Source organism: Hydra viridissima, unplaced genomic scaffold (assembly GCF_058129835.1).
Source record: "Hydra viridissima isolate aposymbiotic clone 2 unplaced genomic scaffold, HvirCarnegie_v1 scaffold_4, whole genome shotgun sequence".
NCBI classification, from domain to species: Eukaryota; Metazoa; Cnidaria; class Hydrozoa; order Anthoathecata; family Hydridae; genus Hydra; species Hydra viridissima.
The window spans coordinates 10058423-10083171 of record NW_028324303.1 but is presented as its reverse complement, the minus strand read 5'-3'; the positions used below and the strand labels follow the sequence as shown (position 1 = coordinate 10083171).

The 24749-nt window shown below is 29.6% G+C and overlaps 4 protein-coding genes and 1 pseudogene across 5 annotated transcripts; 2 read left to right on the top strand and 3 right to left on the bottom strand.

Annotated features, from left to right (window-relative positions):
* Nucleotides 1–2483: 2483 nt before the first annotated feature.
* LOC145193818 (uncharacterized) lies at nt 2484–6515 on the bottom strand (annotated as a pseudogene). The gene is made up of 5 exons (XR_016451714.1): nt 4656–6515; nt 3860–4126; nt 3235–3503; nt 2881–3086; nt 2484–2621 (listed from the first exon to the last, which is right to left on the bottom strand). The product of XR_016451714.1 is annotated as an uncharacterized LOC145193818 (transcript).
* Nucleotides 6516–7049: 534 nt separating this feature from the next.
* Nucleotides 7050–8506, bottom strand: LOC149889812 (uncharacterized). Its single transcript, XM_090085827.1, has 2 exons — nt 7868–8506; nt 7050–7696 (listed from the first exon to the last, which is right to left on the bottom strand). The coding sequence occupies exons 1-2, from the start codon at nt 8504–8506 to the stop codon at nt 7298–7300; spliced, it is 1038 nt and encodes a 345-aa protein (XP_089941953.1). The 3' UTR covers nt 7050–7297.
* Nucleotides 8507–10896: 2390 nt separating this feature from the next.
* Nucleotides 10897–17216, top strand: LOC145185331 (uncharacterized). The gene is made up of 2 exons (XM_090084847.1): nt 10897–12654; nt 13905–17216. Exons 1-2 carry the CDS (start codon nt 11072–11074, stop codon nt 14389–14391), a joined length of 2070 nt encoding a protein of 689 aa, XP_089940973.1. The 5' UTR covers nt 10897–11071; the 3' UTR covers nt 14392–17216.
* On the bottom strand, nt 15518–18039 carry LOC149889811 (uncharacterized). The gene is made up of 2 exons (XM_090084846.1): nt 17494–18039; nt 15518–17214 (listed from the first exon to the last, which is right to left on the bottom strand). The coding sequence occupies exon 2, from the start codon at nt 17211–17213 to the stop codon at nt 16476–16478; it is 738 nt and encodes a 245-aa protein (XP_089940972.1). The 5' UTR covers nt 17214; nt 17494–18039; the 3' UTR covers nt 15518–16475.
* A 1779-nt stretch (nt 18040–19818) lies between these two features.
* On the top strand, nt 19819–21921 carry LOC145188668 (zinc finger MYM-type protein 1-like). Its single transcript, XM_090085185.1, has 4 exons — nt 19819–20386; nt 20477–20868; nt 21238–21428; nt 21606–21921. The coding sequence occupies exons 1-4, from the start codon at nt 19819–19821 to the stop codon at nt 21919–21921; spliced, it is 1467 nt and encodes a 488-aa protein (XP_089941311.1).
* Nucleotides 21922–24749: the final 2828 nt, after the last annotated feature.

The following is a 24749-nucleotide window of genomic DNA, read 5'->3' as shown; positions in this document are numbered from 1 at the left end:
AATCATTTCCAACTTTATTTTAAAAAAAAATTGTGCTAGCAATTGATCACAGTACGATCACATTGTTCAAAAACGCTGTTTTTAAATCTTTAAACTTTTTTTTGTGGGGTTGAAAATTTTATTGCTCAAGACATAGTTCACAGTAAAGACATAGTTAACAGTAAAGATCACGTCTTTGATTACGAGAATTTTTGTCATCAAAATATTTCTTTAGTCTTGTTTGCTAATTAGGTATATGCTATGGATTTAGATATAAATATATAATATATTTAAACAGTTGATTTTGAGAGCAATTTCTGTTAGAATAAGGACAATTCAAGATCTACATGTAAGATAAAGTACATTGTATATAAGCACATATTTAAAGCTAGCGCAGAAATTTTGCGGACATCTTACTTAATTTTCGTTTTTTTTTTAAAAAAAAAATCCAGATAAAGGTGCAACAAAACTGCTAGTTAATTTTTAAAACTTACTTAACATTTAGTCATCTGCTCTTTGTTCTTAAGTACCATTTAAATACGTTTCGGCATGCTTTCAGAGAGCTTTTGAAAGCATTGCAGAGACATACCCTGAATCACAATTCTTTTTTATTTCCGTCATCAGTTCAGGAATCGATGTGCAGCACGCTCAACTAATCTTTGATTTCATTTCCTTCCAAACGTTTTCTATTGGGTTGAGATCTGCGCAGTTGCTGAGCCATTCCAACACATTAATTCCTTTGCTTGAGAACCATGTCATATATTGTTTCTGTTAAAAGTGATAGTAAAAAATTAATTATTGTAAAGAAGCATGTTGAAAGTGATATTTATTATTTAATTATTGTAAATGGGTGTTGTTAAATGTGGTATTTGTAACTTAATTATTGTTATTATAGTTAATGGTCAATTTATTGGTACGTGCTCTCCACAGACCTCTTTTTTTATTATATATTCTGTTGGTAGAGCAGCATAGACACGCTTGCGTTTTATACTAGTTTAAATATATTGTCTCTCCAAACGTGCAATTTTAATCCTCGAGATTTGTGCATATTTATTTAAAAATGGAAGCCTCATTAGGAAGGAAAGTAGCGAGAAGGAGAGCGTTACGAGTAAGTTTTGGAAATTTGTTGTGCGAAATAAGAGAGGAATTAGAGAGTGAGGATTTAACTATACCAAATTAATAGGTTTTAAAAATAGTTTAAGTGAGAGTTTTGAGAGATTAAACAATATTGATGAGGAAATATAAAATAATCTAGATCAAGAGGAAATTGAAAATGACGTTTTGGAGAGTGCGAAAGTAGTTGAGTGTTATCATGAGTTGAAGGCTGGAGTGACACTAAAATTAAAAAGTGTAAAAGTAAATGAATCAGATAAAGATTCTGTTAAAAAGTTAAATAAATCTAAGTGTATTTTACCTAAGTTAGAATTGCCAGTTTTTAATGGGAACCCCGTAGATTGGCAGGGTTTTTGGGATCAATTTAATTTATCAATTCATAGGCATGAAGGTTTAAATGATATAGATCGATTTAACTATTTAAAAAAAAATATTTGTCTGGCCAAGCATTGTCTACAATTTCTGGACTTTCACTTAGTTCAGAAAATGATAAAGAAGCAACTGAAATCTTGACTAACAGATACGGGAATACACAAGTTTTTGTTTCAGCAAATATGGATTCTTTGTAAAAAATAAAGAAAATTAAAGATTTCAATGACCTAGAAGAACTAAGAAAAAGTTATGATATCCCAGCGGGCACGCGGACGTCCAAAAGACGTCTACGGACGTCCGAAATTTGACGAACGGACGTCCATTTTGGAGATCCATAAGACGTCATATAGACGACTAAATGAAACGGCACTCGTCCACCCATTTTCGACGACTATAGACGTCCATATTGGACGAAGGAAAGTCCATTTTGGACTTCCATAAGACTTCCTATAGACAACTAGATAAACGGCATTCGTCCGTCCATTTTGGACATCTATAGACTTCCATGGACATCTAAAATATTTTTCAAAATATGTCTAACTAGATAGTCTAGATAGATAGTATAATTAGATATATCTGTGTGTCTAGGTAGAACTATATCTGTGACAGAGTACATATATTATTTTAAAAATTCTGATCAGAACTTCAAATGCTAATAAAAAAAGGTGTGCTAAACTGAAAACAACTGAAATATGTAAAAAGCATTTACTTTCAAAAATAATAATTATACAAAGCAATAATTTTAATTTGCTTCCTCTTCGTGAACGTCATCATCGTTAACTACTTTTACTTTCGGCAACGCCCGCTTCAATAAATTCCCAAGAAGGTCTTCGATAGTTGCGGCATCATAACCGGTTCTTTCAGATACTTCTAAACAAACAAAAAAGTAAATTGCAATTGTTAGTCTTCTCAACAAAGAAATTATTTTTTTATGTAAATATAAAACTAGCTTTTTTTTTAATTCAACTTAGGAATGCACAATACAATCATCGCCTAACCTTTAATACACTTGTAATGTTGAGTAGCTGTAAACTTAAGCTTGCCTTTAAATCCATCTTTACTAAATAAGTTTTGGACTTGTGGCACCATTAACTGGTTTAAAACATTTTTGACAGTTTTGTGTGCCGTTGCACCACCAATGGCTTTGATTAAGTGATCTGAGAAATTGTTAAATCTAATAAGTTCTAAAATCTAATACCGTAAAACTTAAATTTTATATTGCAACTTTACATTCTCACAAACACGATATTCTAACATTACAAGAAACATTACTTGAATCATCAGCAGGAACATAATGGATTCCTGTTTCATTAAAGTTGAACACAAATAACATACAACGTAGTTGTATGTTATTTGTGGTCATCACCTGTTTTAACAGTATATAGAATATACTCCTGGAAAGTTTAATGTTTTTACCTTGTTTTTCATAGCACTGGAACTTGGTCTGAGAATTTCCTCTTCTTCATTAAAACACCTAATATCTCTGTGTGGGATTGTAATTATGGCACCCAAGTCAGTAGCACCACTTTTTGGCTGTGTTTCCATGTTGTCCAATCGTTCCATAATTTTAAGTTGATTTTGCTGCAACAATTCTAGTTTCATTAGCATGGCATACTGAAACTCTAAATATAAACTCTTTATTTGTATTGTAGCTAACAGGAAAAACCATTTATAAAACTAGAGATAAAATTAGCTTTTAAAATTAGAGAAAGATTATTAGGTCAGAGAAATAAAAATAATCACAAATCTTAATATTATGCAAAAACTCACATTTATTTGTCATTTCCTTAAATGAAACACCACCATCACCTATCTTAAAAGATGTTGGATTTTTGTTAAAGTGGTACGATTCTAAATTCAATGATTGTTGGAAATCTTCATTCGATCTTGGCTGTATTACACAGTCCACTTTTCTTTTTTCCATGGAGATATAAGGGGCCCATCCAATTGAATTGGTGATGAAGAACTAGATGGTGTGCACTTTAAAACATGCAAATTGGGACTAGAAACTCATTCCTTTGGGTTGAGCATATTTGAAACTATAAAATCAAAAAAAACATAGAATAATAAAAAAAAAAATCCCAGAATACACCAATTGAATACCCAAGATATTAAAGCTTAATATACATTATTATCATAAATTGCATTGGTCTCAATTTTATCAATTTTTTCTTTTTACTATACTAATTTCTTCAAAGTCCAGGGGCAACTGCTATTTAATTTTTGTTTAAACCTTATCTCAGGCCTGTAACTGTGAAAAAATAACCTTGCTGAACAAAGAAACTACATAAGCAAGTTTCTGAAAATATTAACTTTTTTACAAATTATATGACAGTATAACATCTGACAAAAAATAATGCAAACAGTTTTTAAACGAACCAATAGATACACTTACCAGGGGGATCATCAATTTCATCTTCAGTTAAAAAGTTTAACATTGCCTGACATGTTTCATAACTTCCACACTCCAAAATAAATTCTAACAATATAAACTCTTGCCAGCCAGGTTCTGGACTAGCCCATTCAGATAAATAAACATCCACAGTTTTTTTTTCCTCGTGGGGGATAGTATACTATACCTTCTTCTGCATTAACACACTGAGTAGGTACTATTGTCTTAGTGTCAATACCATTTTCTTTAATTGAAATGGTACTGTACAACCTACAATTTTAGATAATTATAAATTAAATAGGAAATGTCATAACAATTAAACTTTTTATTCTATATAATATATCAACGCAGAATTGTAAATTGTATATTTTGAATTGTTTTGAGGATAAATTTTATGTTTTTATAAAATAAAACATATGATTCTAGAAATAAGCTTTGTAGTTAAAAGATGGATAAACCTTCAATAAATACATATATAACAACAAAAAATACCCAAGTTCAAAAATTCACATTATTTAATAAAGATATTACAACTGTTATTTTTATATGGAATACACACAGATTTTCTAAGTAAGTCCTGCATGTTAATTGTTTGCATTAGTGGACTACAATTATGGTTTTTGATATAGTATATATTAAGTATCTTAGATTCTACAAAGCTGTCAAAGAAATTGTTTAAATGATTCTTTTATAGATGTCACAAACTAATTGATCATTTGGTAAAATGTTTTTAACAAAAACAACAAAATATTTCATCATGAAACAAGAATTATTAGAAACATCAATTTTAGTTATTAACCTTGCTTTATTTGGATCATCTGATTTATGTTCGCTTAAGCGTTTTGCAAGTTCTACGAAAGGGTTTTGTTTACCTTGTACTAATCTTTTTAACTGTTGCAAAAAATTCTCAAACTGGAAGCAAGAAATCTTGTCCAAACTTCTTTCAAAATGTTCAAAATCATCTGTTATATGCAGAAGACAGTGAACATTGTAGACACAAAATGTTTCACCAAAATGTTCATGAGCGTTTGATACAAAATACTCCAAGAGTTTTATTTGCATTGCTCAAATATGTTCTCCTAACATCATTATTTTCCTCACACAACATGCAATTTGCTAAAGATTAGCTGGGAAAATATTTACACATCTTAGATTTGAGAATTTCCTTTAAAACAACAATACCTTGTTTTATGCCAAAATAAATGTATTTTCATTTTTTAAAGTTGCTGTTTTCACAACTCTTCTTGTACACAAAAGTGTCCTTGCATCTTTTGGCATTTCCTGGTGCCCATGACAATTTAAAAATGTTAATAAATACACATATACACATTTATATATACATTCAATATGTGTATATAAATGTGTATACGTGTATAAAAAATAAGTATATAAAAAATGTGTGTGTAAATGTATATACAATATGATATTGTATATACATTTATACACACATTTATATACACTGCAGTACTTACAATTTGATACATGCAAAAGTAGATACATGCATAGATTTTAAGGTTGAATCGTATTTTATGTACGTAAACTAAAACAGTAAAAAGTGCAACTTTTGAGTAGGAACAAACGGCGGGGCGGAGCGGATCATTTAAACGATACAAGCGGCAGGGCGGATCATTTAAACGTTACTAAAGCCAGTTATATTTCATTAAACGAACAAGAAAAAAAACTATTCAGATATAGTTTAAATTCACTAAAGATATAATATTTAGAAGGAATTTGCATATTACAATTTTGTTAAACGACAAAAAAAAGTATATAAGTTTATAATATTTTATAAATTTTATGAACTCAAAAAAAGTGATCCGCCAATTTATATCAAGTGATCCGCCTAGTTTTATGAAGTGATCCACCTAATATTTTGATTGTTTGAATCAAACTCCTTTATTTTTATTGATTGTTCTACCAAAAAACAAAGTGATCCGCCAATTTATATCAAGTGATCCGCCTAATATTTTGATTGTTTGAATCAAACTCCTTTATATTTAATGATTGTTCTACAAAAAAACAAAGTGATCCGCCAATTTGTATCAAGTGATCCGTCTAGTTTTATGAAGTGATACGCCTAATATTTTGATTGCTTAATCAAACTCTATAAGTTTTAATGATATATTAAGTGATTCGCCTAATATTTTGATTGTTTAAATGAAACTCTGTAAAGTTTTATGATTGTTCTCCAAAAAAAAACGTGATCCGCCGATTTATATCAGGTGATCCGCCTACTGTTGTCATCAGCCAGAGTGAATGTTTATTGCTTAAAAACAAAATGTTACTTGAAATTCTTTCATTCAACTGCTTATTAAACTGCTTATTCATCAAAATACTCTTCTTATCACAAAATTCTTTCTCTTCTTAAAAATCCTCTTTAAATCTCTAAAAATTCTTTTCTCTTAAAATCCTCTTTAAATCTCTTCTTCCAACAAAAACTCCAACTTCAAGATTCTTTCTTTTTTTTTGAGCTTTTATAGCTTTTGTTTGTTTTCCAGTTACGATATCTTTTCATTTATTTATATGGCAGGTTGATGAGTCTTCATGTTTATGTCTTTTCTCAGTTGTTTTCAACTTAATTCTTTTTTGCTTTATCATTTACGAGTATTCGCCTTTACGTCTTTTCCACCTATACCCATCTGCCCGCCAATCGTCTAAATAACAATAATAATAATAATAATGATAATGATAATAATAATAATAATAATAATAATAGTAATAATAATATATATATATATATATATATATATATATATATATATATATATATATATATATATATATATATATATATATATATATATTAGGGCTGTCCAAAAAAAATTTTTTTTTCAGATTTGATTGCATAGTTCTTTATTTTGTGCCATTTGACATAGTAATTAACTGTGCAAAAAATCTTTCCAATCAGATAATGTTTAGGGGGTGCTCAATGACCATAAAGTTTTACGAAAAATGTGAAAAACATGGAAAAAGTAACAAAGTTCCACAAATTTCTAAAACCCGGTTAATTAGATTTTTCAGATTTGATCAGTTTTAATTATCTCTAAATATTAAATTTTGAATACAAATTACAATCCACATCCACTTTAGACTGGTTTATTAGCAGAGAAATTAATGAAATAAAATACTGCAATACGACTAAAGTTCTGCGGTTTTTGTTATATCAGAATTTTTCCAAAATAAAACACTAGGATTTTTGACTCTTTGTCATTGATTAAAATACGAATTATAAACAAAAAAACATATGAGCAATTAACATTTAATTATCGTAATGTTATAGTTCGTGCAATGTTAATGCTAGCGAGGACTATAACTCTTCAGAGTACACTTTCTGGCATCTGGCATTCGCTTTCTGTGATCCTCAACCACCTGAATTAACCTCTGCATTTCAGATTCATTCCTTGTAATCGATTCATTAAACATCGACATTAAAGCCACAGATCATTCGGCAGCATCATTTACTACTTTCAATGAATATACTAAATTTTTTCCTTCTTGGTATTCTGGGGAATCATTCCAGGTAGCTGGATCGTTGTTGAACAGAAAATCAATATCAACCTTCATTGACCGCAACGCACTTGCTGAAACTGATGTCACCAGCATGTCCAGAGATTTCTTCTCTAGACTTTCAATGTTCTTTGATTTGATCAACCTTTCAGACCAGTTCTCACCGTGAAATTTCATGTTGGAAATCATTTTTCGCTTCTCTTCCGTTTGAAGTTTGTTTGAAAACAAAGCTAGTGGGACCAATTCTGGTGAAAGGTACCACAAATGGTTTTGAAAGTTCTTGACTGCTGCTTCGGAAATCGTTTTATTCACAACTGCAAACTGCTTAAGTTGCTGAAACAGAAACAAGTCATTAACTGGAGCATCGCTGGCATTTGTGCATGATATCCAAGATTTTACATAAACCAGACTAGCAAATAAGCAAAATTCACAGAGATTTTTTTCCTCTTTTGTGGTCAACTTGAACTCTTCACGAAATAAATAAATCTTAAAACAATAAATAACCTTGGCCATCCAGCGAGCCATGTGATAAGCACCAGGGATCTTGAAATGATAATTTTTCTCTTCTTGATCAGGCAGTTTTCCAAGTATTAACAGACAGAGATCCATGATTTCTTTGTAGTCATCCCTTGGCATTTTAACATGCAGGTTTTCTTTGAGGAATGCAATCACTTCATTTTGTAGTTCTTGCACCAGGGGTATTTTCATTCGAATGTCATCCAGAGGTTTAAAATTTCCTTGATTAACTTTGGGCCAATATTGCTGAAATCTCTGGAAAAGAGGTATGTTGGGACCAGATGATGGTCCAAATAGTGATCCAAACACTCCTGCTACTATGATCTCATGAACATGGTGTCTGCAAGCGAAATATAACAAATTTCTACCTATATGTTTCTCTAGAACTACACATGCACCATTTTTGGAGCCAGTGTTAGAGGCTGTAGTATCAAAACTCATTCCAATAACATCACCAATTATGTCCCAGAAATTAAGCAGATGAATAACTGCTTTTGCTTGGGCTTCTCCAGTTCCAGCTGATAGTTTTGCTATTCCAAGTATTTTGTCAACATTGTGACCTGTCACACCTACAGATAGCCGGTCAACATTTGCTTTAGGGGCTGCAGAATTTGTACGATCTATCATCAGTTTGCCATCTCAGTGGACGATTAATGGTGGTTTGTCCAAATCGCAGAATTCAGTTCGAACAGTGGCTTCAATATTTGATCGATGATAGGTTCGTTTTCTACGGACTGTAGAACGTGACAATGATCCATCATCGAGGTTCTGTCCACCAGCCCTTGCAATTGCTGCTGCTAGTATAGTAAATTTTGTGTCAGATAGATTAATTCTGTCTAATGTTGATGAAACATCAGGCGAGTCAAGAATTGTATCTAAGATACATTGTCGTTTTGGAGTACTTGCTAAACTTGATTCAGCTGACCCTGAAGAACTTGCTTTACTGACTTGTTGTCTGTAATAAACAGGGATTTCTATCTCAAAATCTCTATCAACCATTTTGTCATTATCAACAGCATCGTTATCGTTGTCATCACTATAACTTTCGTCATGTAAAGGTTCAATAACAGGAACTATTGCACTCGCACCAGATTGTCTTTGCTCTTCTTTTAGCTTTCGTTCTCTCTCTGCTTGTTTCCTTGCTTCATTTCTTTCTTCTAATTTTGAAAGTTCTTTGTCCTCTCCAAACATCACCATTTTTCTCTGACATCTCTGATCCAATAAAAATTCTTTATCTTCTTCAATTCTGATCATGGTTTCAGCATCCTTGTGGGCGATGTCAAAAAGTAGGCCAATGGTGTCTGTAAATGATTTCTCTCTCGATTTCTGAGAATCTGACAATCTGGATTTATTTTTTTTTATTAATTTAAATTCCTGGACTAAAGTTTTCAACTTTAAGACTACATTCGGATGAAATGCTGTCGGAATACGGGCTTTATTCCAAATAATAATCAGTTCATCAACAGTTGTTTTAAGACTTTCAGGCACTGACTTTTTGGTTGAATTAAGATGATAAAAAAATGTTTTTAAAACATCAGATGTTAAGGGAAGAACTTTATCTGGAAGATTTGGCTCTGGTTGTCCAATTAAAAAGATTTTGGTTTGAAGTCGTGTAGAGATAGCAACACGAGATGATGCTGCCATTTCAATGATAACTAAAATATTATGAGAAAATCAAAACTCAATACCATATTATACAAACTTATCATTCAGTTGTTGGTTTATGCAGCTGCAGCAATATATTATAATAATTATTACTAAAGAAATTAAATAAATATTTTCAAATTAGAAATTATTATTATCTGCACTTAATAACAAATAATACACTACCAGACTACCATGCTAGTTTTCTGTAATAGGTTACTAAGGTTAGGTACTATCAAAATATTAATACATTTGTTGTCAAACTGAAATTCCAAATAAAAATAATATTTATACTTGTAAACCTTTTTATTCTGTTTGAACAAATTCTAAATTGAGTTAAATAATAGTATTAAAATTATGAATACAAATTTTAACAAAATGATATAAACACAGTTGTTTTAAACACTAGCAGACATTTTTTAGTCTGGTGCCCTGATGACAGTTAATCTGCTGCACTTTAATTAATCTATATAGCACGCAATCAGACAATATTTCAGTGGAAAAAATCTAACTAACCAGGTTCTAGAAATTTTTGGAACTTTGGAACTTTTTACACGTTTTTGACATTTTTCGTAAAACTTTATGGTCATTGAGCACCCCCTAAACATTATCTGATTGGAAAGATTTTTTCCACAGTCAATTACTATGTCAAATGGCACAAAATAAACAACTATGCATTCAAATCCGAGAAAAAATTTTTTTTCCTGTGTTCACATGAACAGCCCTAATATATATATATATATATATATATATATATATATATATATATATATATATATATATATACAGTGGCGGCTCGTCAATAGGGGCCATAGGGGCCCGGCCCCACTTATATTTATTTAAGATAAAATATAAAATATTTGGTAATGTAATTATGTATGTATATATATATATATATATATATATATATATATATATATATATATATATATATGTATGTATATATATATATATATATATATATATATATATATATATATATATAAATATGCAACTATTAGCCTAAACTATTTGCAGACAGGTTTTATAAAAATAAATAGTTCTAAGTTAGTTCTAATTTTAAGCTATATTAATTTATAAGTAATATGTTTATTTGCAATTTATTCAAAGTATTGTAGCGTTGTTTTAATTCATTGCCAATAGCGGCTGGGCCGATTTTTACTGGCCCTAGGGTAAAGTGACCAAATTCCAGCCGCATCTTTACAAAATAGTTTCTACAGACATATTAACAAGAAGGTCTATACAGACCTTCCAACTCTCACGGTAAAACCGTGAGACTCACGGTTTTATAACGAACCTCACGGTCTCACGGTTGATCCAAAATTCTCACGGTAAATTTTAAAAATTTTCCGAAGAACTTTTTTTTTCAATTTACTCTTAATATTTTAGCTTAAAATAATAACAATATATATTCTGAAAAAGATTGTGATTACATCAAAAACTAATTAATATTAAGTGAACAAAACAGATCATAAAACCGGCTCCGACTTATAAATAGCTTTAAACATGAGTTTTTTTATATTATAAATCAAATCCGAATTTTTAAAAATGGCGTCAAAGCAAACATATAAATGCAAATTTAACTCAACATGGTGCCAAGATTACCCTGTTAGGGCTGTTAAAGGTAATATTTACCAATTTTACTGTGTTCCGTGTGTTAAAAAACTAACTTGTCATCATCAAGGAGTTAAAGATGTATCTGATCATTGCAAAAAAAACAGTCACAAAGCAAATGTAATTGCATTAAAAAAGCAAACTTCTTTAAATAACTTTTTAAAAACTGACACAACATTAGATAATCAAGTAATTAATGCTGAGGTCATGGTAACAAATTTTTTGGTTCAGCACAACATTTCTTTAGCCACTTCCGATCATCTTACATCTCTTTTTAAAGAGGTTTTTCCAGACAGTAAAATTGCCAAGAGGTATGCAGCAAGTCGAACTAAAACAATGGCTATTATAAACGAATCATTTGCTCCACATTGTCGAAATTACATTGTGGAACATTGTAAAGTTCATCCATATTCCTTAGGCACAGATGGATCGAATGACTCTGGCATTGATAAGATGAATCCTATATGTATCAAAATATTTGATGCTAACCGCTCAAAAACAATAACATGTCATTTCTTTGATATGTGCTTAACATCTGGAGTTGATTGTGCAAAGGCTGCTGTTATCTTTTCTTCTATAGAAAAAAAATTTGAAGTATATGAAATTCCTTGGGAAAATTGCATAAGTTTAAGTGTTGATAATACAAACTCTATGATTGGAAAAAGAAATTCAGTTGCATCAAGATTTTTAGAAAAAAATAATAATATCTTTATTGGTGGCTGCCCTTGTCATTTTCTTGCACACTTAGCTGCTAGTAAAGCACATGATGTTTTTTGTGATTATATTGCATTAAATGTCGAAAATGTTATGATTGACTTGTACTATTGGTTTGATAAGAGTGCAAAACGAAAAGGCAAATTGAGAGAGTACTTTGAATTTTGTAATCAAGAATATCAAGGCATTCTAAAGCATCTATCAGTTAGATGGCTATCTTTAGAGAAATGTATTTCAAGAGCTATTGTCAAGTATACAAGCCTGAAAGCTTATTTTTCAAGTGAAAGTTTTGCTGATGAAAGGTTTAAGCGTTTATATGACAAATTTCATAATCCAATTTTGGAACCAGCAATGCTTTTTCTAACTTCAGCATTACCTTTGTTTTTACATTTCAATCTACTATTGCAGCGAGAAGAGCCAACAATTCATTGGCTAAAATCAGCAATGGAAAGTCTAGGCAAAAAGCTGGCTAAGCGCATTATTCTACCAAACAAACTGAAAAACATTTCATCAGTTTTAGAAATAGACTTAGAAGATTCAAAAAATTATATTGATACTCAAGATATTTATCTTGGAGTTCTAATAAAACAAAAACTCAGGCAACTCTTTGAAACAGGAGATATTTCACAAAAACAATATAAAGAATTTCATGATGCTGCTCACTATTTTTTTAAGTCGTCTCTTAAATATATTAAGCACAAATTTCCTCTTAATGACGATTTAATTGTTAATTCTGGTTGGGTGGATGTTTTAGACCGTGAAAACTCGAAGTGGGAGCAAGTTCAGTATTTTTATGACCGGTTCCCACACTTGATGCAGGGGCGTGGTGGCTCTAAAAAGCCCATGCGGGATTTTTATTAAAAGGCCTATATATGCGGGATTATACCATATATGCTTGATGTAAAGGCCCATACAAAAAAAAAATATACATATATATATATATATAATATATATATATATATATATATATATATATATATATATATATATATATATATATATATATATATATATATATATATATAAGAACTGACCTTATTCTAATAAATCATTAATACAAACTAACAAGTTGAGATAATACTATTTGTAATTAATAGTATTGTTTGTAATACTAATAATAATAATAATAAGTGTTGATATTGATGAGTGCGAGAGAGTATTTTCCGCTCTTAAACATGTAAAAAACAAGTTAAGAAACAAATTGACCCAGGAACATACGCGAGATACGTTACTATGTTACTACAATGCGGATATTTTAGAGGAAATCCCTTTAGATGAAATTGTTAATATATTTGCAGCAGGAAGCCATGAACGACGCCGCCTTCTACTCGGATAGTTTTTTTTAATATATATTGTATATTTAAATATGTATTCCTTTTTTTAATCTGTCTGAGGACAGGATATTACGGAGTGAATTCTTTATTTAACATACAATAATATAAACTGTATAAAAATAAAAAACTTTATCATAAAACAAGTTTATATCTGTTTCGAAACGTTACAAAAATGCAAAACATGAGTTCGATACTTATTTATATAAAACTTAATCTAAAATTTAACAACAAAACATTTTTCTTAAATGAATTAAAACGCTATACAATTACTATATTGTAATTGTATTGCGATTTAATTCATTAAAGAAAAATGTTTTGGGGTTAAATTTTTAAATTAAGTTAATTTAATTATATAATAATAGCTATTATTATTGTTGGGTATGTGGACTTATTTAAATTTATTTCGTCAACATTACGTTCGTTAAAAACCATTTATGGGTTCATAATTTTTCTTATGAAAAAAATATATCATAATACGTCTTAAAACATCTACTTTGTTTTCAGAACAATATTATTATTATGCAAAATACTAATATAATTTTGCTCAAAGCTGAAGACTTTATATCAAGTGATTAAACAGAAATAAACAGAAATATTGTAAATAATTGTGGAATTTCTATAAAATTTTGAAAAAATTAAAATTTGCCAAAAGGCCCAAATTTAGATGAAAAAGTGAAAAGCCCATGCGGGAATCCGCATAGCCTCTAGGGCCACCACGCCTCTGACTTGATGAATGGTATCAAACCTGATGAATTGTATGAGGAGTTTAGCGATTATCAGATTTTAAAGAACAATGATTTTGATGATGTTTTTGAGGAAGCTAAGATACCTGAAAAGATTCTTGATGATATTGGAGGTGAACCTTTGTTTCACTACAGAATTGACGTTTTATGGTACCATATTTCAAAAATGGTTATTCCCAACACTTTAGTTAAACGTTTTAAACTGCTACCAAAATTAGCTGAAATTGTTCTCATTATTCCCCACAGTAACGCTGAGTTAGAACGATTGTTTAGTATTGTAAAAAAAAACAAATGTCTTGAGAGATCAGCATTAAAGTTGGATGGGACATTATCAAGTATTTTAGCTATGAAAACAATGTTTCCAGAGGCTACTATACCGTGTTTTCAATGGAAACCATCTGAACAGCTGTTAAAAACATCAAAAAAAGCAACAAAAATGTACAATGCTAAACATAATGAATAAACATTATTTATTTATAAAATGTAACTTTTCATTCTATTTTAATTTTTCTTGTTTGAAAAAAAGCTCTTTTTTTTTTAATTTTACGCTTCCCAAGGTTTTTGTGTAAATCTCAAGGTTTTTTTTAATGAATCTCAAGGTTTTAAAAAAAAAAAAGGTTGGAAGGTCTGTAGTCTATATGAAAACTATGCATTTCTAGAAAGATAAATCTTTCAGCATTTAGGATATAATTATAGCATTTATTGTAAATGAAAATTGTTTGAAAAAACAACGATAACAAAAAGTATATAAATTAGACCAAAATACAGCCACTATGACCAAATTTCAGTCAGGCCTATGCGGAATGAACCTAATTACAGCCAATATCAAAGACAAGCTTTTTACCAATACTTTTATGGGTTGGCATTTAAAATATTTAAAAATTAATTGTATTACTAAATATTGTATCAATAACTTTTTTAAATCCACAAATTAGCCGGTTGACAGATAAACAATAAGTAAAACAGTTTAAGCAAAATTGGATTTACTTAAAGTTTATTTAGGTTAAATTTAAAATGAACATGTTCTTAAACATCAATTAGAAAATGATTGCTTAACTTAATACTAAGCATTAATCAATAAATAAACTTGCCTAAACTTAGTAAGGATGCCTTAACTTGTAAAAAAATATGTTTTCAGGAGATGAGTTGCACCACCTTGTCCAAGGGCAAGAAAAAAAAAACGTTTACATGTTGGTAACAAATAAAAGGAAATTTCTTTTTAAATGCAAATAAAAACCAAACATAAAACTAGGTTTAATATTTTAAATAAGAACCTATTATGTGTAAATCAGGATAATTTAAGTCAATGTAATAATCTGACCTACTGTTTTAAAAGATTTGCATAGAATATAATATTTATGTTAAAAAAAAAAAAAGAATTCAGTGAACTATATAAAAGACTTTTTTAAGCAATAAGAACAAAAATTCATAACAACATAATCAAATTATACATTGTTTTTTTATACTTTTATTGGTTCATTTTTATAGCGAAGGTTTTTTTTCTAGGATTATCTTTTGACAATATCTTTGCTTCCTTTATTTTTAAGTTTTGTAGTCTTTTCAATTTACGCATTTCTTTTTCCATTTCATTTTGAGCTTTTTTTTGTACCTGCTTTAATTGTGACTCATATGCTTCCTTAGAAGTAAGCACAAAAAACTTGTCTGCATACTTAGCTTTTTTGCTTTTTGTAAAATTTGCATCTAAATATGGCAAAATATCATTATCTCCATCTCCTGGAGTTGGAGATAATGATATTTTGGAGTTAAAGGAGTTGAAACTGTAAAATCAATTTCATACTGATCAATAGGCTGTTCAATTTCAGAGTCAGACATCATCCTAAAGCTGTCTTCAAACTTACTAGTAAATGCAGCTTTATTACTTGCAGCTTTTAGTTTTACAGTTTTCATACTTAGTTCCACTAAACCACCACTTCTATGTTCTGGAATTTCTACTACGGTTATTGGTTCAGGTAAATAGTCATGATCATTTGCTATAGCAAATCTTGGGTTGGTAATTATATGTTGTTCCAACTCAATATCCGGTAAAAGTATTTTTGTGCTGTCTGTTGTTTGATTAATCTGCTCAACTGTTGTTGTATTATCAATTGTTTTAATTTAATCAAAGAGATTAGTCACTAACCTGTCTTCAGAATACACATAGTTTGGCAAGTAAGCTTCAGCTGGAATAACTGAAGGATTATATGGAAAGATTCCACATGATTTAAAGCCAGATTCAATATTGGCTTTTGTCATACTTTTATTCCAGGCCTTGGTTAAAAGTCCTGTGAAATTGGCCTGGTTTATTATAACCCCTGGGTGATTAGACATCATATCCTGGGCTGCTTTATTATATGAAACTTTGAATGGCTTAAATACAGTTCGATCGCAAGGTTGAAGCCAATTGCTTGTATATGAGCAGGTAATTCAACAATTTCAATTTGGTTTTGTATGGCCATATCTATTAACTCCACGAAATTGTGGGAATCATGGCCATCCAAAATTAAAACTTGTGGACATTGTGGTCCAATGTTTTTTAAAAATGTAAGCTCAAAGGGGTTTTACTGTTTTCCCTTTTGGTATCACATGAGGTGGTAAGGCTCTTCCTGCTGCATTCACACAAACAATTAAAGTAATCATTTCTCGATTTCCACTGGTTCTCATATGTAAATATTTAGTACCTTTTGCGGCAACAATTTTGTGTGCCTTAAAGTCTAGCTGCAGCCCTGTCTCATCCATGTTCCATATTACTTCAGGCTGACAGTCTTTAATGACTTCTTTAAGTGCAGTAAAATAATTTGCCACCTTTATCGGATTCATACATTGATGACGAACTGATGCTGTTGATTCTGGTTGTCGAAGAGTTACTTTTTTGTAATGTCGGTTGTTTAGTAGTCTCCACCATTTATTAGATGGTTTTCCATTCTTAAAAGAATATCCATATTTTCTGGCAAGCTTGCCAGCATATACCATGAATTGCTCTTTACCAAAACCAATGCCCATCCTAGCTCTGTTGTCTGCAAAATCAAGTAACTTTTTTTCAAGATCAAGTGGTATTAAACTTTTTCTTCCTGCTTTTGCACCAATCTCAATTTTTTCTTTTATCCTGCTCTGCAAAGTTGCTCGGGGTACTTTAAAAAATTCAGCAGCAGCTCTAACAGACATTTTAGGTGAAGTAATAACACTGTTTATAGCTTCAAGTAACACTTCCTCTTTATATTTCAAATATTTACCTCGAGTTGGAAGACATTGTTTCTTATTATGAAATTTTTTTTTATTATCAGCCATTCTAAAATGAAAACTTTATATTATAAATTATCAAAACTTTCAATTAAAGATTATTTTCTCATATAATTTCATTTATCAGCAATAATCTACATGAAACAATATATATTCAATTATTTAGACTTTTGTTTATTTTTAAGTCTTCGTCCTCATATTTGAAAAATATTACATAAATATTTAACTAAATAAGTCCATATATTTAAGATTGATAACTTTTAGGATATAAATATAACATAAAGTAGTTATATTAAAAGAACAAAATCTAATAATATAAATATCTTACAAGTATGAGTAACTTTTAGACACTCGTGAACCTAATTTCGGTCTTGGCCGGAATAAGGTATAAAACCTGGCCGGATTTAGGTCTTTCTACCAGGTGCATTTAATTCAGAAATACAATCTATAGAAATGACTCAGCATAATTATAAAACTAAAATTGTCTTTTTAAGAAATATATTTATAGTTTAAAATAATTACCATTTCGTTAAGTAATAAATATTTAATGTTTATAAGCTTCAAACTGGATGCTTACATAATCTTTTAAATCTAAACTAGTACTTTTTTTGAGATAAGTATTTGTTATTATAATACTTCTATTATAAACACCCGCCAACTAAAATAATGTTGGTTTTTTATTGGCTGAGTTCATACCAGTCTCAAAAAATTCGGATTTACAAACATAAAGCAGAAACCAAGACAGAAATATTAAATTTAAAATGTGGCTGAAATTTTGTCACTGGCTCGGATTTGGTCACTTTACCCTATTTATTATGTTTATATTAATATTATTTTTGATGCGCGCGCAGAATTTGTTGTGCTTTCAGATGGGACGAAAAAACGCACCGCAGGGCCTCATTGAACTGGCCCTTGAAGAAAAGAACCTTAAAAACATCGCTAAGTTCAAAAATTTCATCCACCATTTTTAATTCTCGATTTAAAGAGGGAAGAATTTACTGCTGCAAAAAGTCATTAGGAGTATAAATTAATAGGAATAAAAACATGGCAAACATGATATTTAAAATAATGTAACAGAAATTACTGGTATAAATGTTGGTCTGACATAAACATTTAAAGAGATTTAGGAGACAGTTAGGTGAAAGAAATTACTTTTTAATAATTTTCTGAAACTAGATCTTCTAGGACAAGTCATTTTATTCTATAATTATAAACAGGAATAATAAAAATTATAAGTTCATTGATTAGTTTGGAAAATTGATTTTAAAATATCATGGAAAAGTTTTGCATTTCTTTTATAATCAACTATCTTGTACATTTTATAATTTTGTTTAGTGAACTAGAATTTTCAGGCATATATTGTTTTATTTATTTTTAAAAATTTTAAAGCTTGTTTTCTTTTTTTTTTACAGGGAAAAAAATTGTGACTCAACCATATTAATAATGATCTTGGTTTGTGTATTGTTTAGCAAGTTTATATATTGTGACTCGAGAAAGCTTAGCCATTTCTACGAATATAATAAGAGCTACAAACTGTTTGCACTTTTGAAATTCTTGTTCTTTTCTCAATGAGGGATTGCTAAAGTTTATTTTTTTCAAATAGCTTATGTATTATATTTTGTTGCATAATGAATCAGTCATTGAAAATTATTTACATTTTTTGGTGGCAGTTTAGTCATTCTACCTTTTAAGTTGCCAATTAGGTTGACACTGAACCAGAGCCAATATCAACCATGATGATAAGCATTAAACACAAGTTTTAAAGACTAGATTTTCAAGTAAAGATTAAAATTAGTCAATATTATTATTAGTTTGATACAACAAACTTACAAACAGCTAAACAACAGAAGATATAAATAACTTTTTTTTTTTCAATTACAAAAACTCTACCACTGGTGGTACTGTTACATTTCATAATGCAACTTCAACAATTGCTGCTTCCAAAAAGGCACTAATTGAAAATATATTCAAAGTTTAGATTATTTAAAAATGTTGGACATTGACTGTTACCATCGAAATAAAATAATCAGAATATTTTATTGAAATTTTTTTTTTTTTTTTTTGGGGGGGGGGGTTAAAGCTAAAGCCAAAGAACTAAAGCCAAAGAACTGTAAAAATATTCATGTATTGTTGTGTATGCTTACAAACAGATATGAAGTTTTTATTTTTATTACATAAAATCGTTAAAGCATCTTTGACAATGTAAATAATCTTGAGAAGTTTACTATTATTTATGACTGACATTGTAAATGTTGTATTTAAGAATTATGGATTTAATTAAGTATGAAAAATATGTATTTAATTAAAAAAAATATGTGTTGCATTATGAAAAAATCCTTTAAAAAACATGTTTAAAAATTTTTTAATGTATCTTTTCTGTTTTTCTTGACCTTTTCGTCATTCTCAGAAAACGTTATGTGAATTACATGTTAATCTCTGATTAACATGTAATGTTAATCAGAGATAGTTAAATGTATATGTAATGTTACATTCTTTATTATGTTATCGAGTGTTAATTAAGATTAAGTGCCCTTCTTGACTGAACTACTGTTGATAAAAATTTTTAAACCATGCGAAAGTCATATTCTAGTTACAATATAGTTTGAAGTTATCTTATTACAATAACTTAGGTTCATCAATAAGATAATTTAACATGAACAAAATTGATAGTTTGTTAGCTAAACGTTTCTCGTCATTGGGCCTTCAAGAAAAACTAGAAATCAAAAATCTTGGGGCATACCAACCAAAAGGTGTTCGTATAACTCAAGTTGATGGTAAAAAAACACGAACATTTTGTGTAGCATGGTTTGAAAAAAAATCATGGTTAAGTGTGAGTGATGAAAAAAATTCGTTGTTTTGTTTTTATTGTGTTTTGTTTGGTGGCGAGAGCTTGTGGACAGAAAATGGCTGTAAAGATATGAAACATCTCTCTGAGCGAATACCAAAACACGAATCCAGTAAAACACATATAAATAATTCGTTGCAGTCTCAAATGCTCGGAAAGACAAATATTTTATCGACAATTGATGCTGGATACAGTCTTAGCATAAAAAAACATAATGAATTAGTTGACAAAAACAGACAAACATTATCGAGGATTATAGATTGTATAAAATTTTGTGGTGTACACGAATTGCCCTTAAGAGGACATGACGAAACTATTGACTCAAATAATCGAGGGGTATTTTTAGATATGGTTTCATACACAGCTACATTAGATAGTGTGTTTAGCGATAATCTTAAAAATTCAAAAATAACAAAAAATACTTCGAAAACAAACCAAAATGACATTTTAGAATGTATGTATAAAGTATACATAGAAGAAATTAAACGTGAGATTGATAAAGCAAGATTTGTTTCCTTGCAAGCAGATGAAACAACTGATGTATCTTGTCGTTCTCAGTTCGTCATTATTTTGCGTTATTTAAAAGGTTATCAACCAGTTGAAAGATTTATAGCATTTATTGATGTTAATGATAGAACTGCTATGGGTCTTACAAATGTATTAAAAGAAGAATTGAATTGTTTTGGTCTGAAAGAAAAATTAATTGCACAGGCTTATGATGGTGCAGCAGTTATGAGCGGATCAAGGAATGGAGTCCAAAGTCTCATGAAAGAAGTTTACCCAAATGCCCATTATGTTCACTGCTATGCACACCAATTAAATTTAGTTTTGAAAAAAGTTTGTTCGTCGAATAAGCGAGTAAGAACATTTTTTTCTACTTTAAGTGGATTTGGCGTGTTCTTTACGTCCTCGCCAAAACGAAATGATTTACTTCGCGAAATTTCTTTTAAGCAGATACCAAGAGTTTGCGAAACACGATGGAATTTTCGTTCAAAAATAGTTACTTGCATAAAAGAAAACAAAACAAAGATTGTGGATTGTTTTAATAAAATCATAAACGATGAAGGATGGGATGATACAAGCGTGTGGCAATCTGTTGGGTTCAAAAAATGTTTGGAAGATTTAGAGTTCAACTTTTTTTTATCTTTCTTTTATTCAATTTTAAAACATGTTGATGTACTTTACAATATATTGCAATCAAGTAACAGCAACACTATTACAATCAAGGAAGCTTTTGAAAAATTTGAGTTATCCATAAATTTTGTGCGAAATAGCATCACTGATGAAGTTCCTGGATCGATTCTTAACGATTGCAAAGAAATACCTGAAAACCAAATGAAACGAAACACATCAATTGAACTACTAATAGAAGATGCTAAAGATGCTTGTGATAAAGTTATTTTCGAAATTAGCGACAGGTTTAGAAGCATTGAAATATTTAAATCATTTTCAATTTTGGATCCGAAAAATTTCAATTTTAACAGATAACATTTTCCTCGGAATCTTATAAAAAATATTCTAACAAACTATCCAATGCTGAGTGAAGTTAAGTTGATGTCCGAATTAACCGTTTTGTATGAAAATGCTTTTTTTAGTGATGTTGGCAATATTAATGCCCTATCCCAATTTATGCATAAAAATAACCTGATTGAAACATTTTCTGAAGTATCAAAGTTGATAGAGATTGTTTTGGTCACACCTGTGTCTACAGCTGATGCTGAACGGTGTTTTAGTACTTTAAAAAGAGTTAAGACACTTTTAAGAAATTCCACAGGTCAAGATCGGTTGAATGCATTAGCTGTACTATCAATACATAAAGATTATTTACAGGATATTGATCAGTTTAATCAAAAAGTAATCGAAATGTTTTCTCTTATGAAACAGAGAAGAGCAGAATATTTGTATAAATAATATGCTTAAATCTTTGTTTTTAACATCATTCTTTATTTCAAGAGATATTATACCTTTATAAAAATTATAGTGTTAATCGTAACTTTTTATATTTGTGACTTACTTCTAACTAACTAAAAGTTTTTACCATAAAATTAAAATAAAAAAAAAATCTAAAGAAGTAATATTAAAATCTGTTCAAATTATAATGCAGCACTTTCAGGGCAGCTTTTACTGCTTTTTACGAAGGTTCAATTCAATGCCATTAAATACTTATGCTTTATTTTGGGAGTATGCTAGCGCTTAACTCTGTCAACCAATCGAAAAACGCTAGCGACCAAAGACTTTCTAACAAACACCGAAGTATCAATTACGCTGACAGCAAATCGTTGCGATATTTTTCGGTTAATATTTGCTGGCCCCACCAAAGTTTAATGTCACCGGCCGCCACTGATATATATATATATATATATATATATATATATATATATATATATATATATATATATATATATATATATATATATATATATATATATATATATATATATATATATATGTAAAACTATTTAAAGTTATAAACTAGGTTTATTTAAAGTATTACACTAGGTTTATGTAAAACTATTTAAAGTTATACGCAATAGCGATCATCAGATGTTATAAACTGTAAAAAAAATAAATAAATAAATAAATGATGCATACACAGAAAAAAACAGGCATTTTTAATAAGATTTTTTATTCTAATTTATTTATTATAAACAGGTTTTCATCCACGTGCAAATCGCATAAGAAAAATACCAAATTACTCAAAGGGTCGTCCATAAGGTACGTACGCAAAAAATAATAATTGGAGTGAGATTTTTTATAAAAATTTTTATTACCCTCTTATGGTTCATCTTACATCGTTTCCAGCCATGGATAGGAAAAAGCCAGGTGCTGGTACTACCACCTCACTAGCCAGTAAAGGTGGTATCACCGAACGGTGTATTTAGTCTTCAGTTAGTTTGTAGTGTTTATCTTTACATTATAAAGTTTAAAAAAGTATAAATAATCATTTTTACAATAATTTCAAAAATAAATATTTTGTAACTAAAGTTTAAAGACACTTTCAAACTTTGGCTTTTATTTGGGTAAAGTTGTTACCCAAACTTGTTTATAAGAGAACATTGTTGCGCTAACTAATTAAAAATTGAAATATGAAGACATTCCAACACTATTTTATTGTCGGCAAATTGAAATCTTAATTCAGAAATTAACTTTTTTATTGATTACCCGACAAATTTTGGAAAAGAAGAACTATCTATTTCTGTTTTGTTTTTTTTTTTTTTTTTTTTTAGGCAGCAAGTATACCTTAACCCCCTTCACTCCATAAGTTTATGCATTTATTTATGATGCTATTTGCAGACTCCCTCCTTCCCCTCTATGAGCGTACGTACTTTATGGATACCGTTTGCTAAAAAAATTTTACACTGTCTTATAAAATAGTGTAAAACTGTCAGACACCGTTGTAATAAAGGTATAAGATAATTTTACACCGTTTTACATAGGATTTTATTTATTGTTTTTTAAAAACGATGTAGTTCTGTAAATTATCATTCATCGTTTTCTCGAGACAACAAAAAAGTCTTGACAGAAAAAATCAGAAGAACATGGTCTAAAAGCTCTTTGTCTAATCGGGTGATGCTCAGGATTTAAAGCAAAAGATTAAGTTTATCGTAGACTAACAACCAAATCCTTTCTCAACAACACATTAAATGAAAAATAAATGTAACAATTATTACAGCAGCGATTCTGAATTAGAGATTTCACTGATCTTGATCCCACAGATCGCAACTTAAAACCATAAAGACTTGTCAGTTGTGAGATAATATAATCCAACTTTATAGCTTGTCAAAAGAAAATGGGGTTGAGAACTTGTGACCTTTGTGGTGCAATATGTTTGAAATTTGAAGCCTTCCTTTCGGAAGTGGTGAGAAAGAGATTGGTAACGATAGTAAAAAATTAAGTATGGAGATCAACAGTGAAATTAACTGGAAATGTGAAAAATTAAGTATGGGGATTACATCAGCAGTGAAATTAACTGGAAATTTGAAAAATTGCCTAGTAGACTAAATACTATTTGATAGTAAAAATATAGCAAAGCTGAAGTGATAAAGATGGATCACATGTGTTTACGTAAAATGCTGACACTGGTAATAGGAGAGCGTTATAGAAGATCTGAAAAAAATGATAATAACATCTAATGTATCAGCAATATTTGTAGTATAGTGACTAAATGATAATCAGCTTCTGCATAAGAAAATCAAGTTTAATACAATTATGTTAATTACAATTAAAAATCTTTATTTAAGGGGGAAATTTGAGATTTTACTGTTGGCATTTTATTATTGATAAACTTTTGGCCTTGTTGTTGTCACCGAACCTTAGAACAATGTTTCAGTGAACCCCTCCTCCTGGGGCACAAAGGGTTTCCTCCTTTCGGGAAATAATCTCGCAATTTTTTAACATTGAGTTTTAGGGAAGTTTTTACTAAATAAATATATTAGCTGCAATAAATTACAGAGTATTTTGGTACAAATTTAACTATTGTAATTAAAATGGAAATAAAAAATCCCCTTCTCCCAACCTCACCCACAACTTTTAATTCAATGTTTATTTTTACAATATTTCTTAACAATGTAAACTGTGTTTCGTAATTTTATTTCAATCAAAAAAATTATTATTCTGATTCTTTTTAAATGTAATTAAAGTTCTTTTTTTTCAATTCTTACATTTTCCCGTTTTTACTTCTTTTCATTCTGACTTCTTACTAAAGGAATATTTTTCGGTTCAGACTTATTAACATTCTA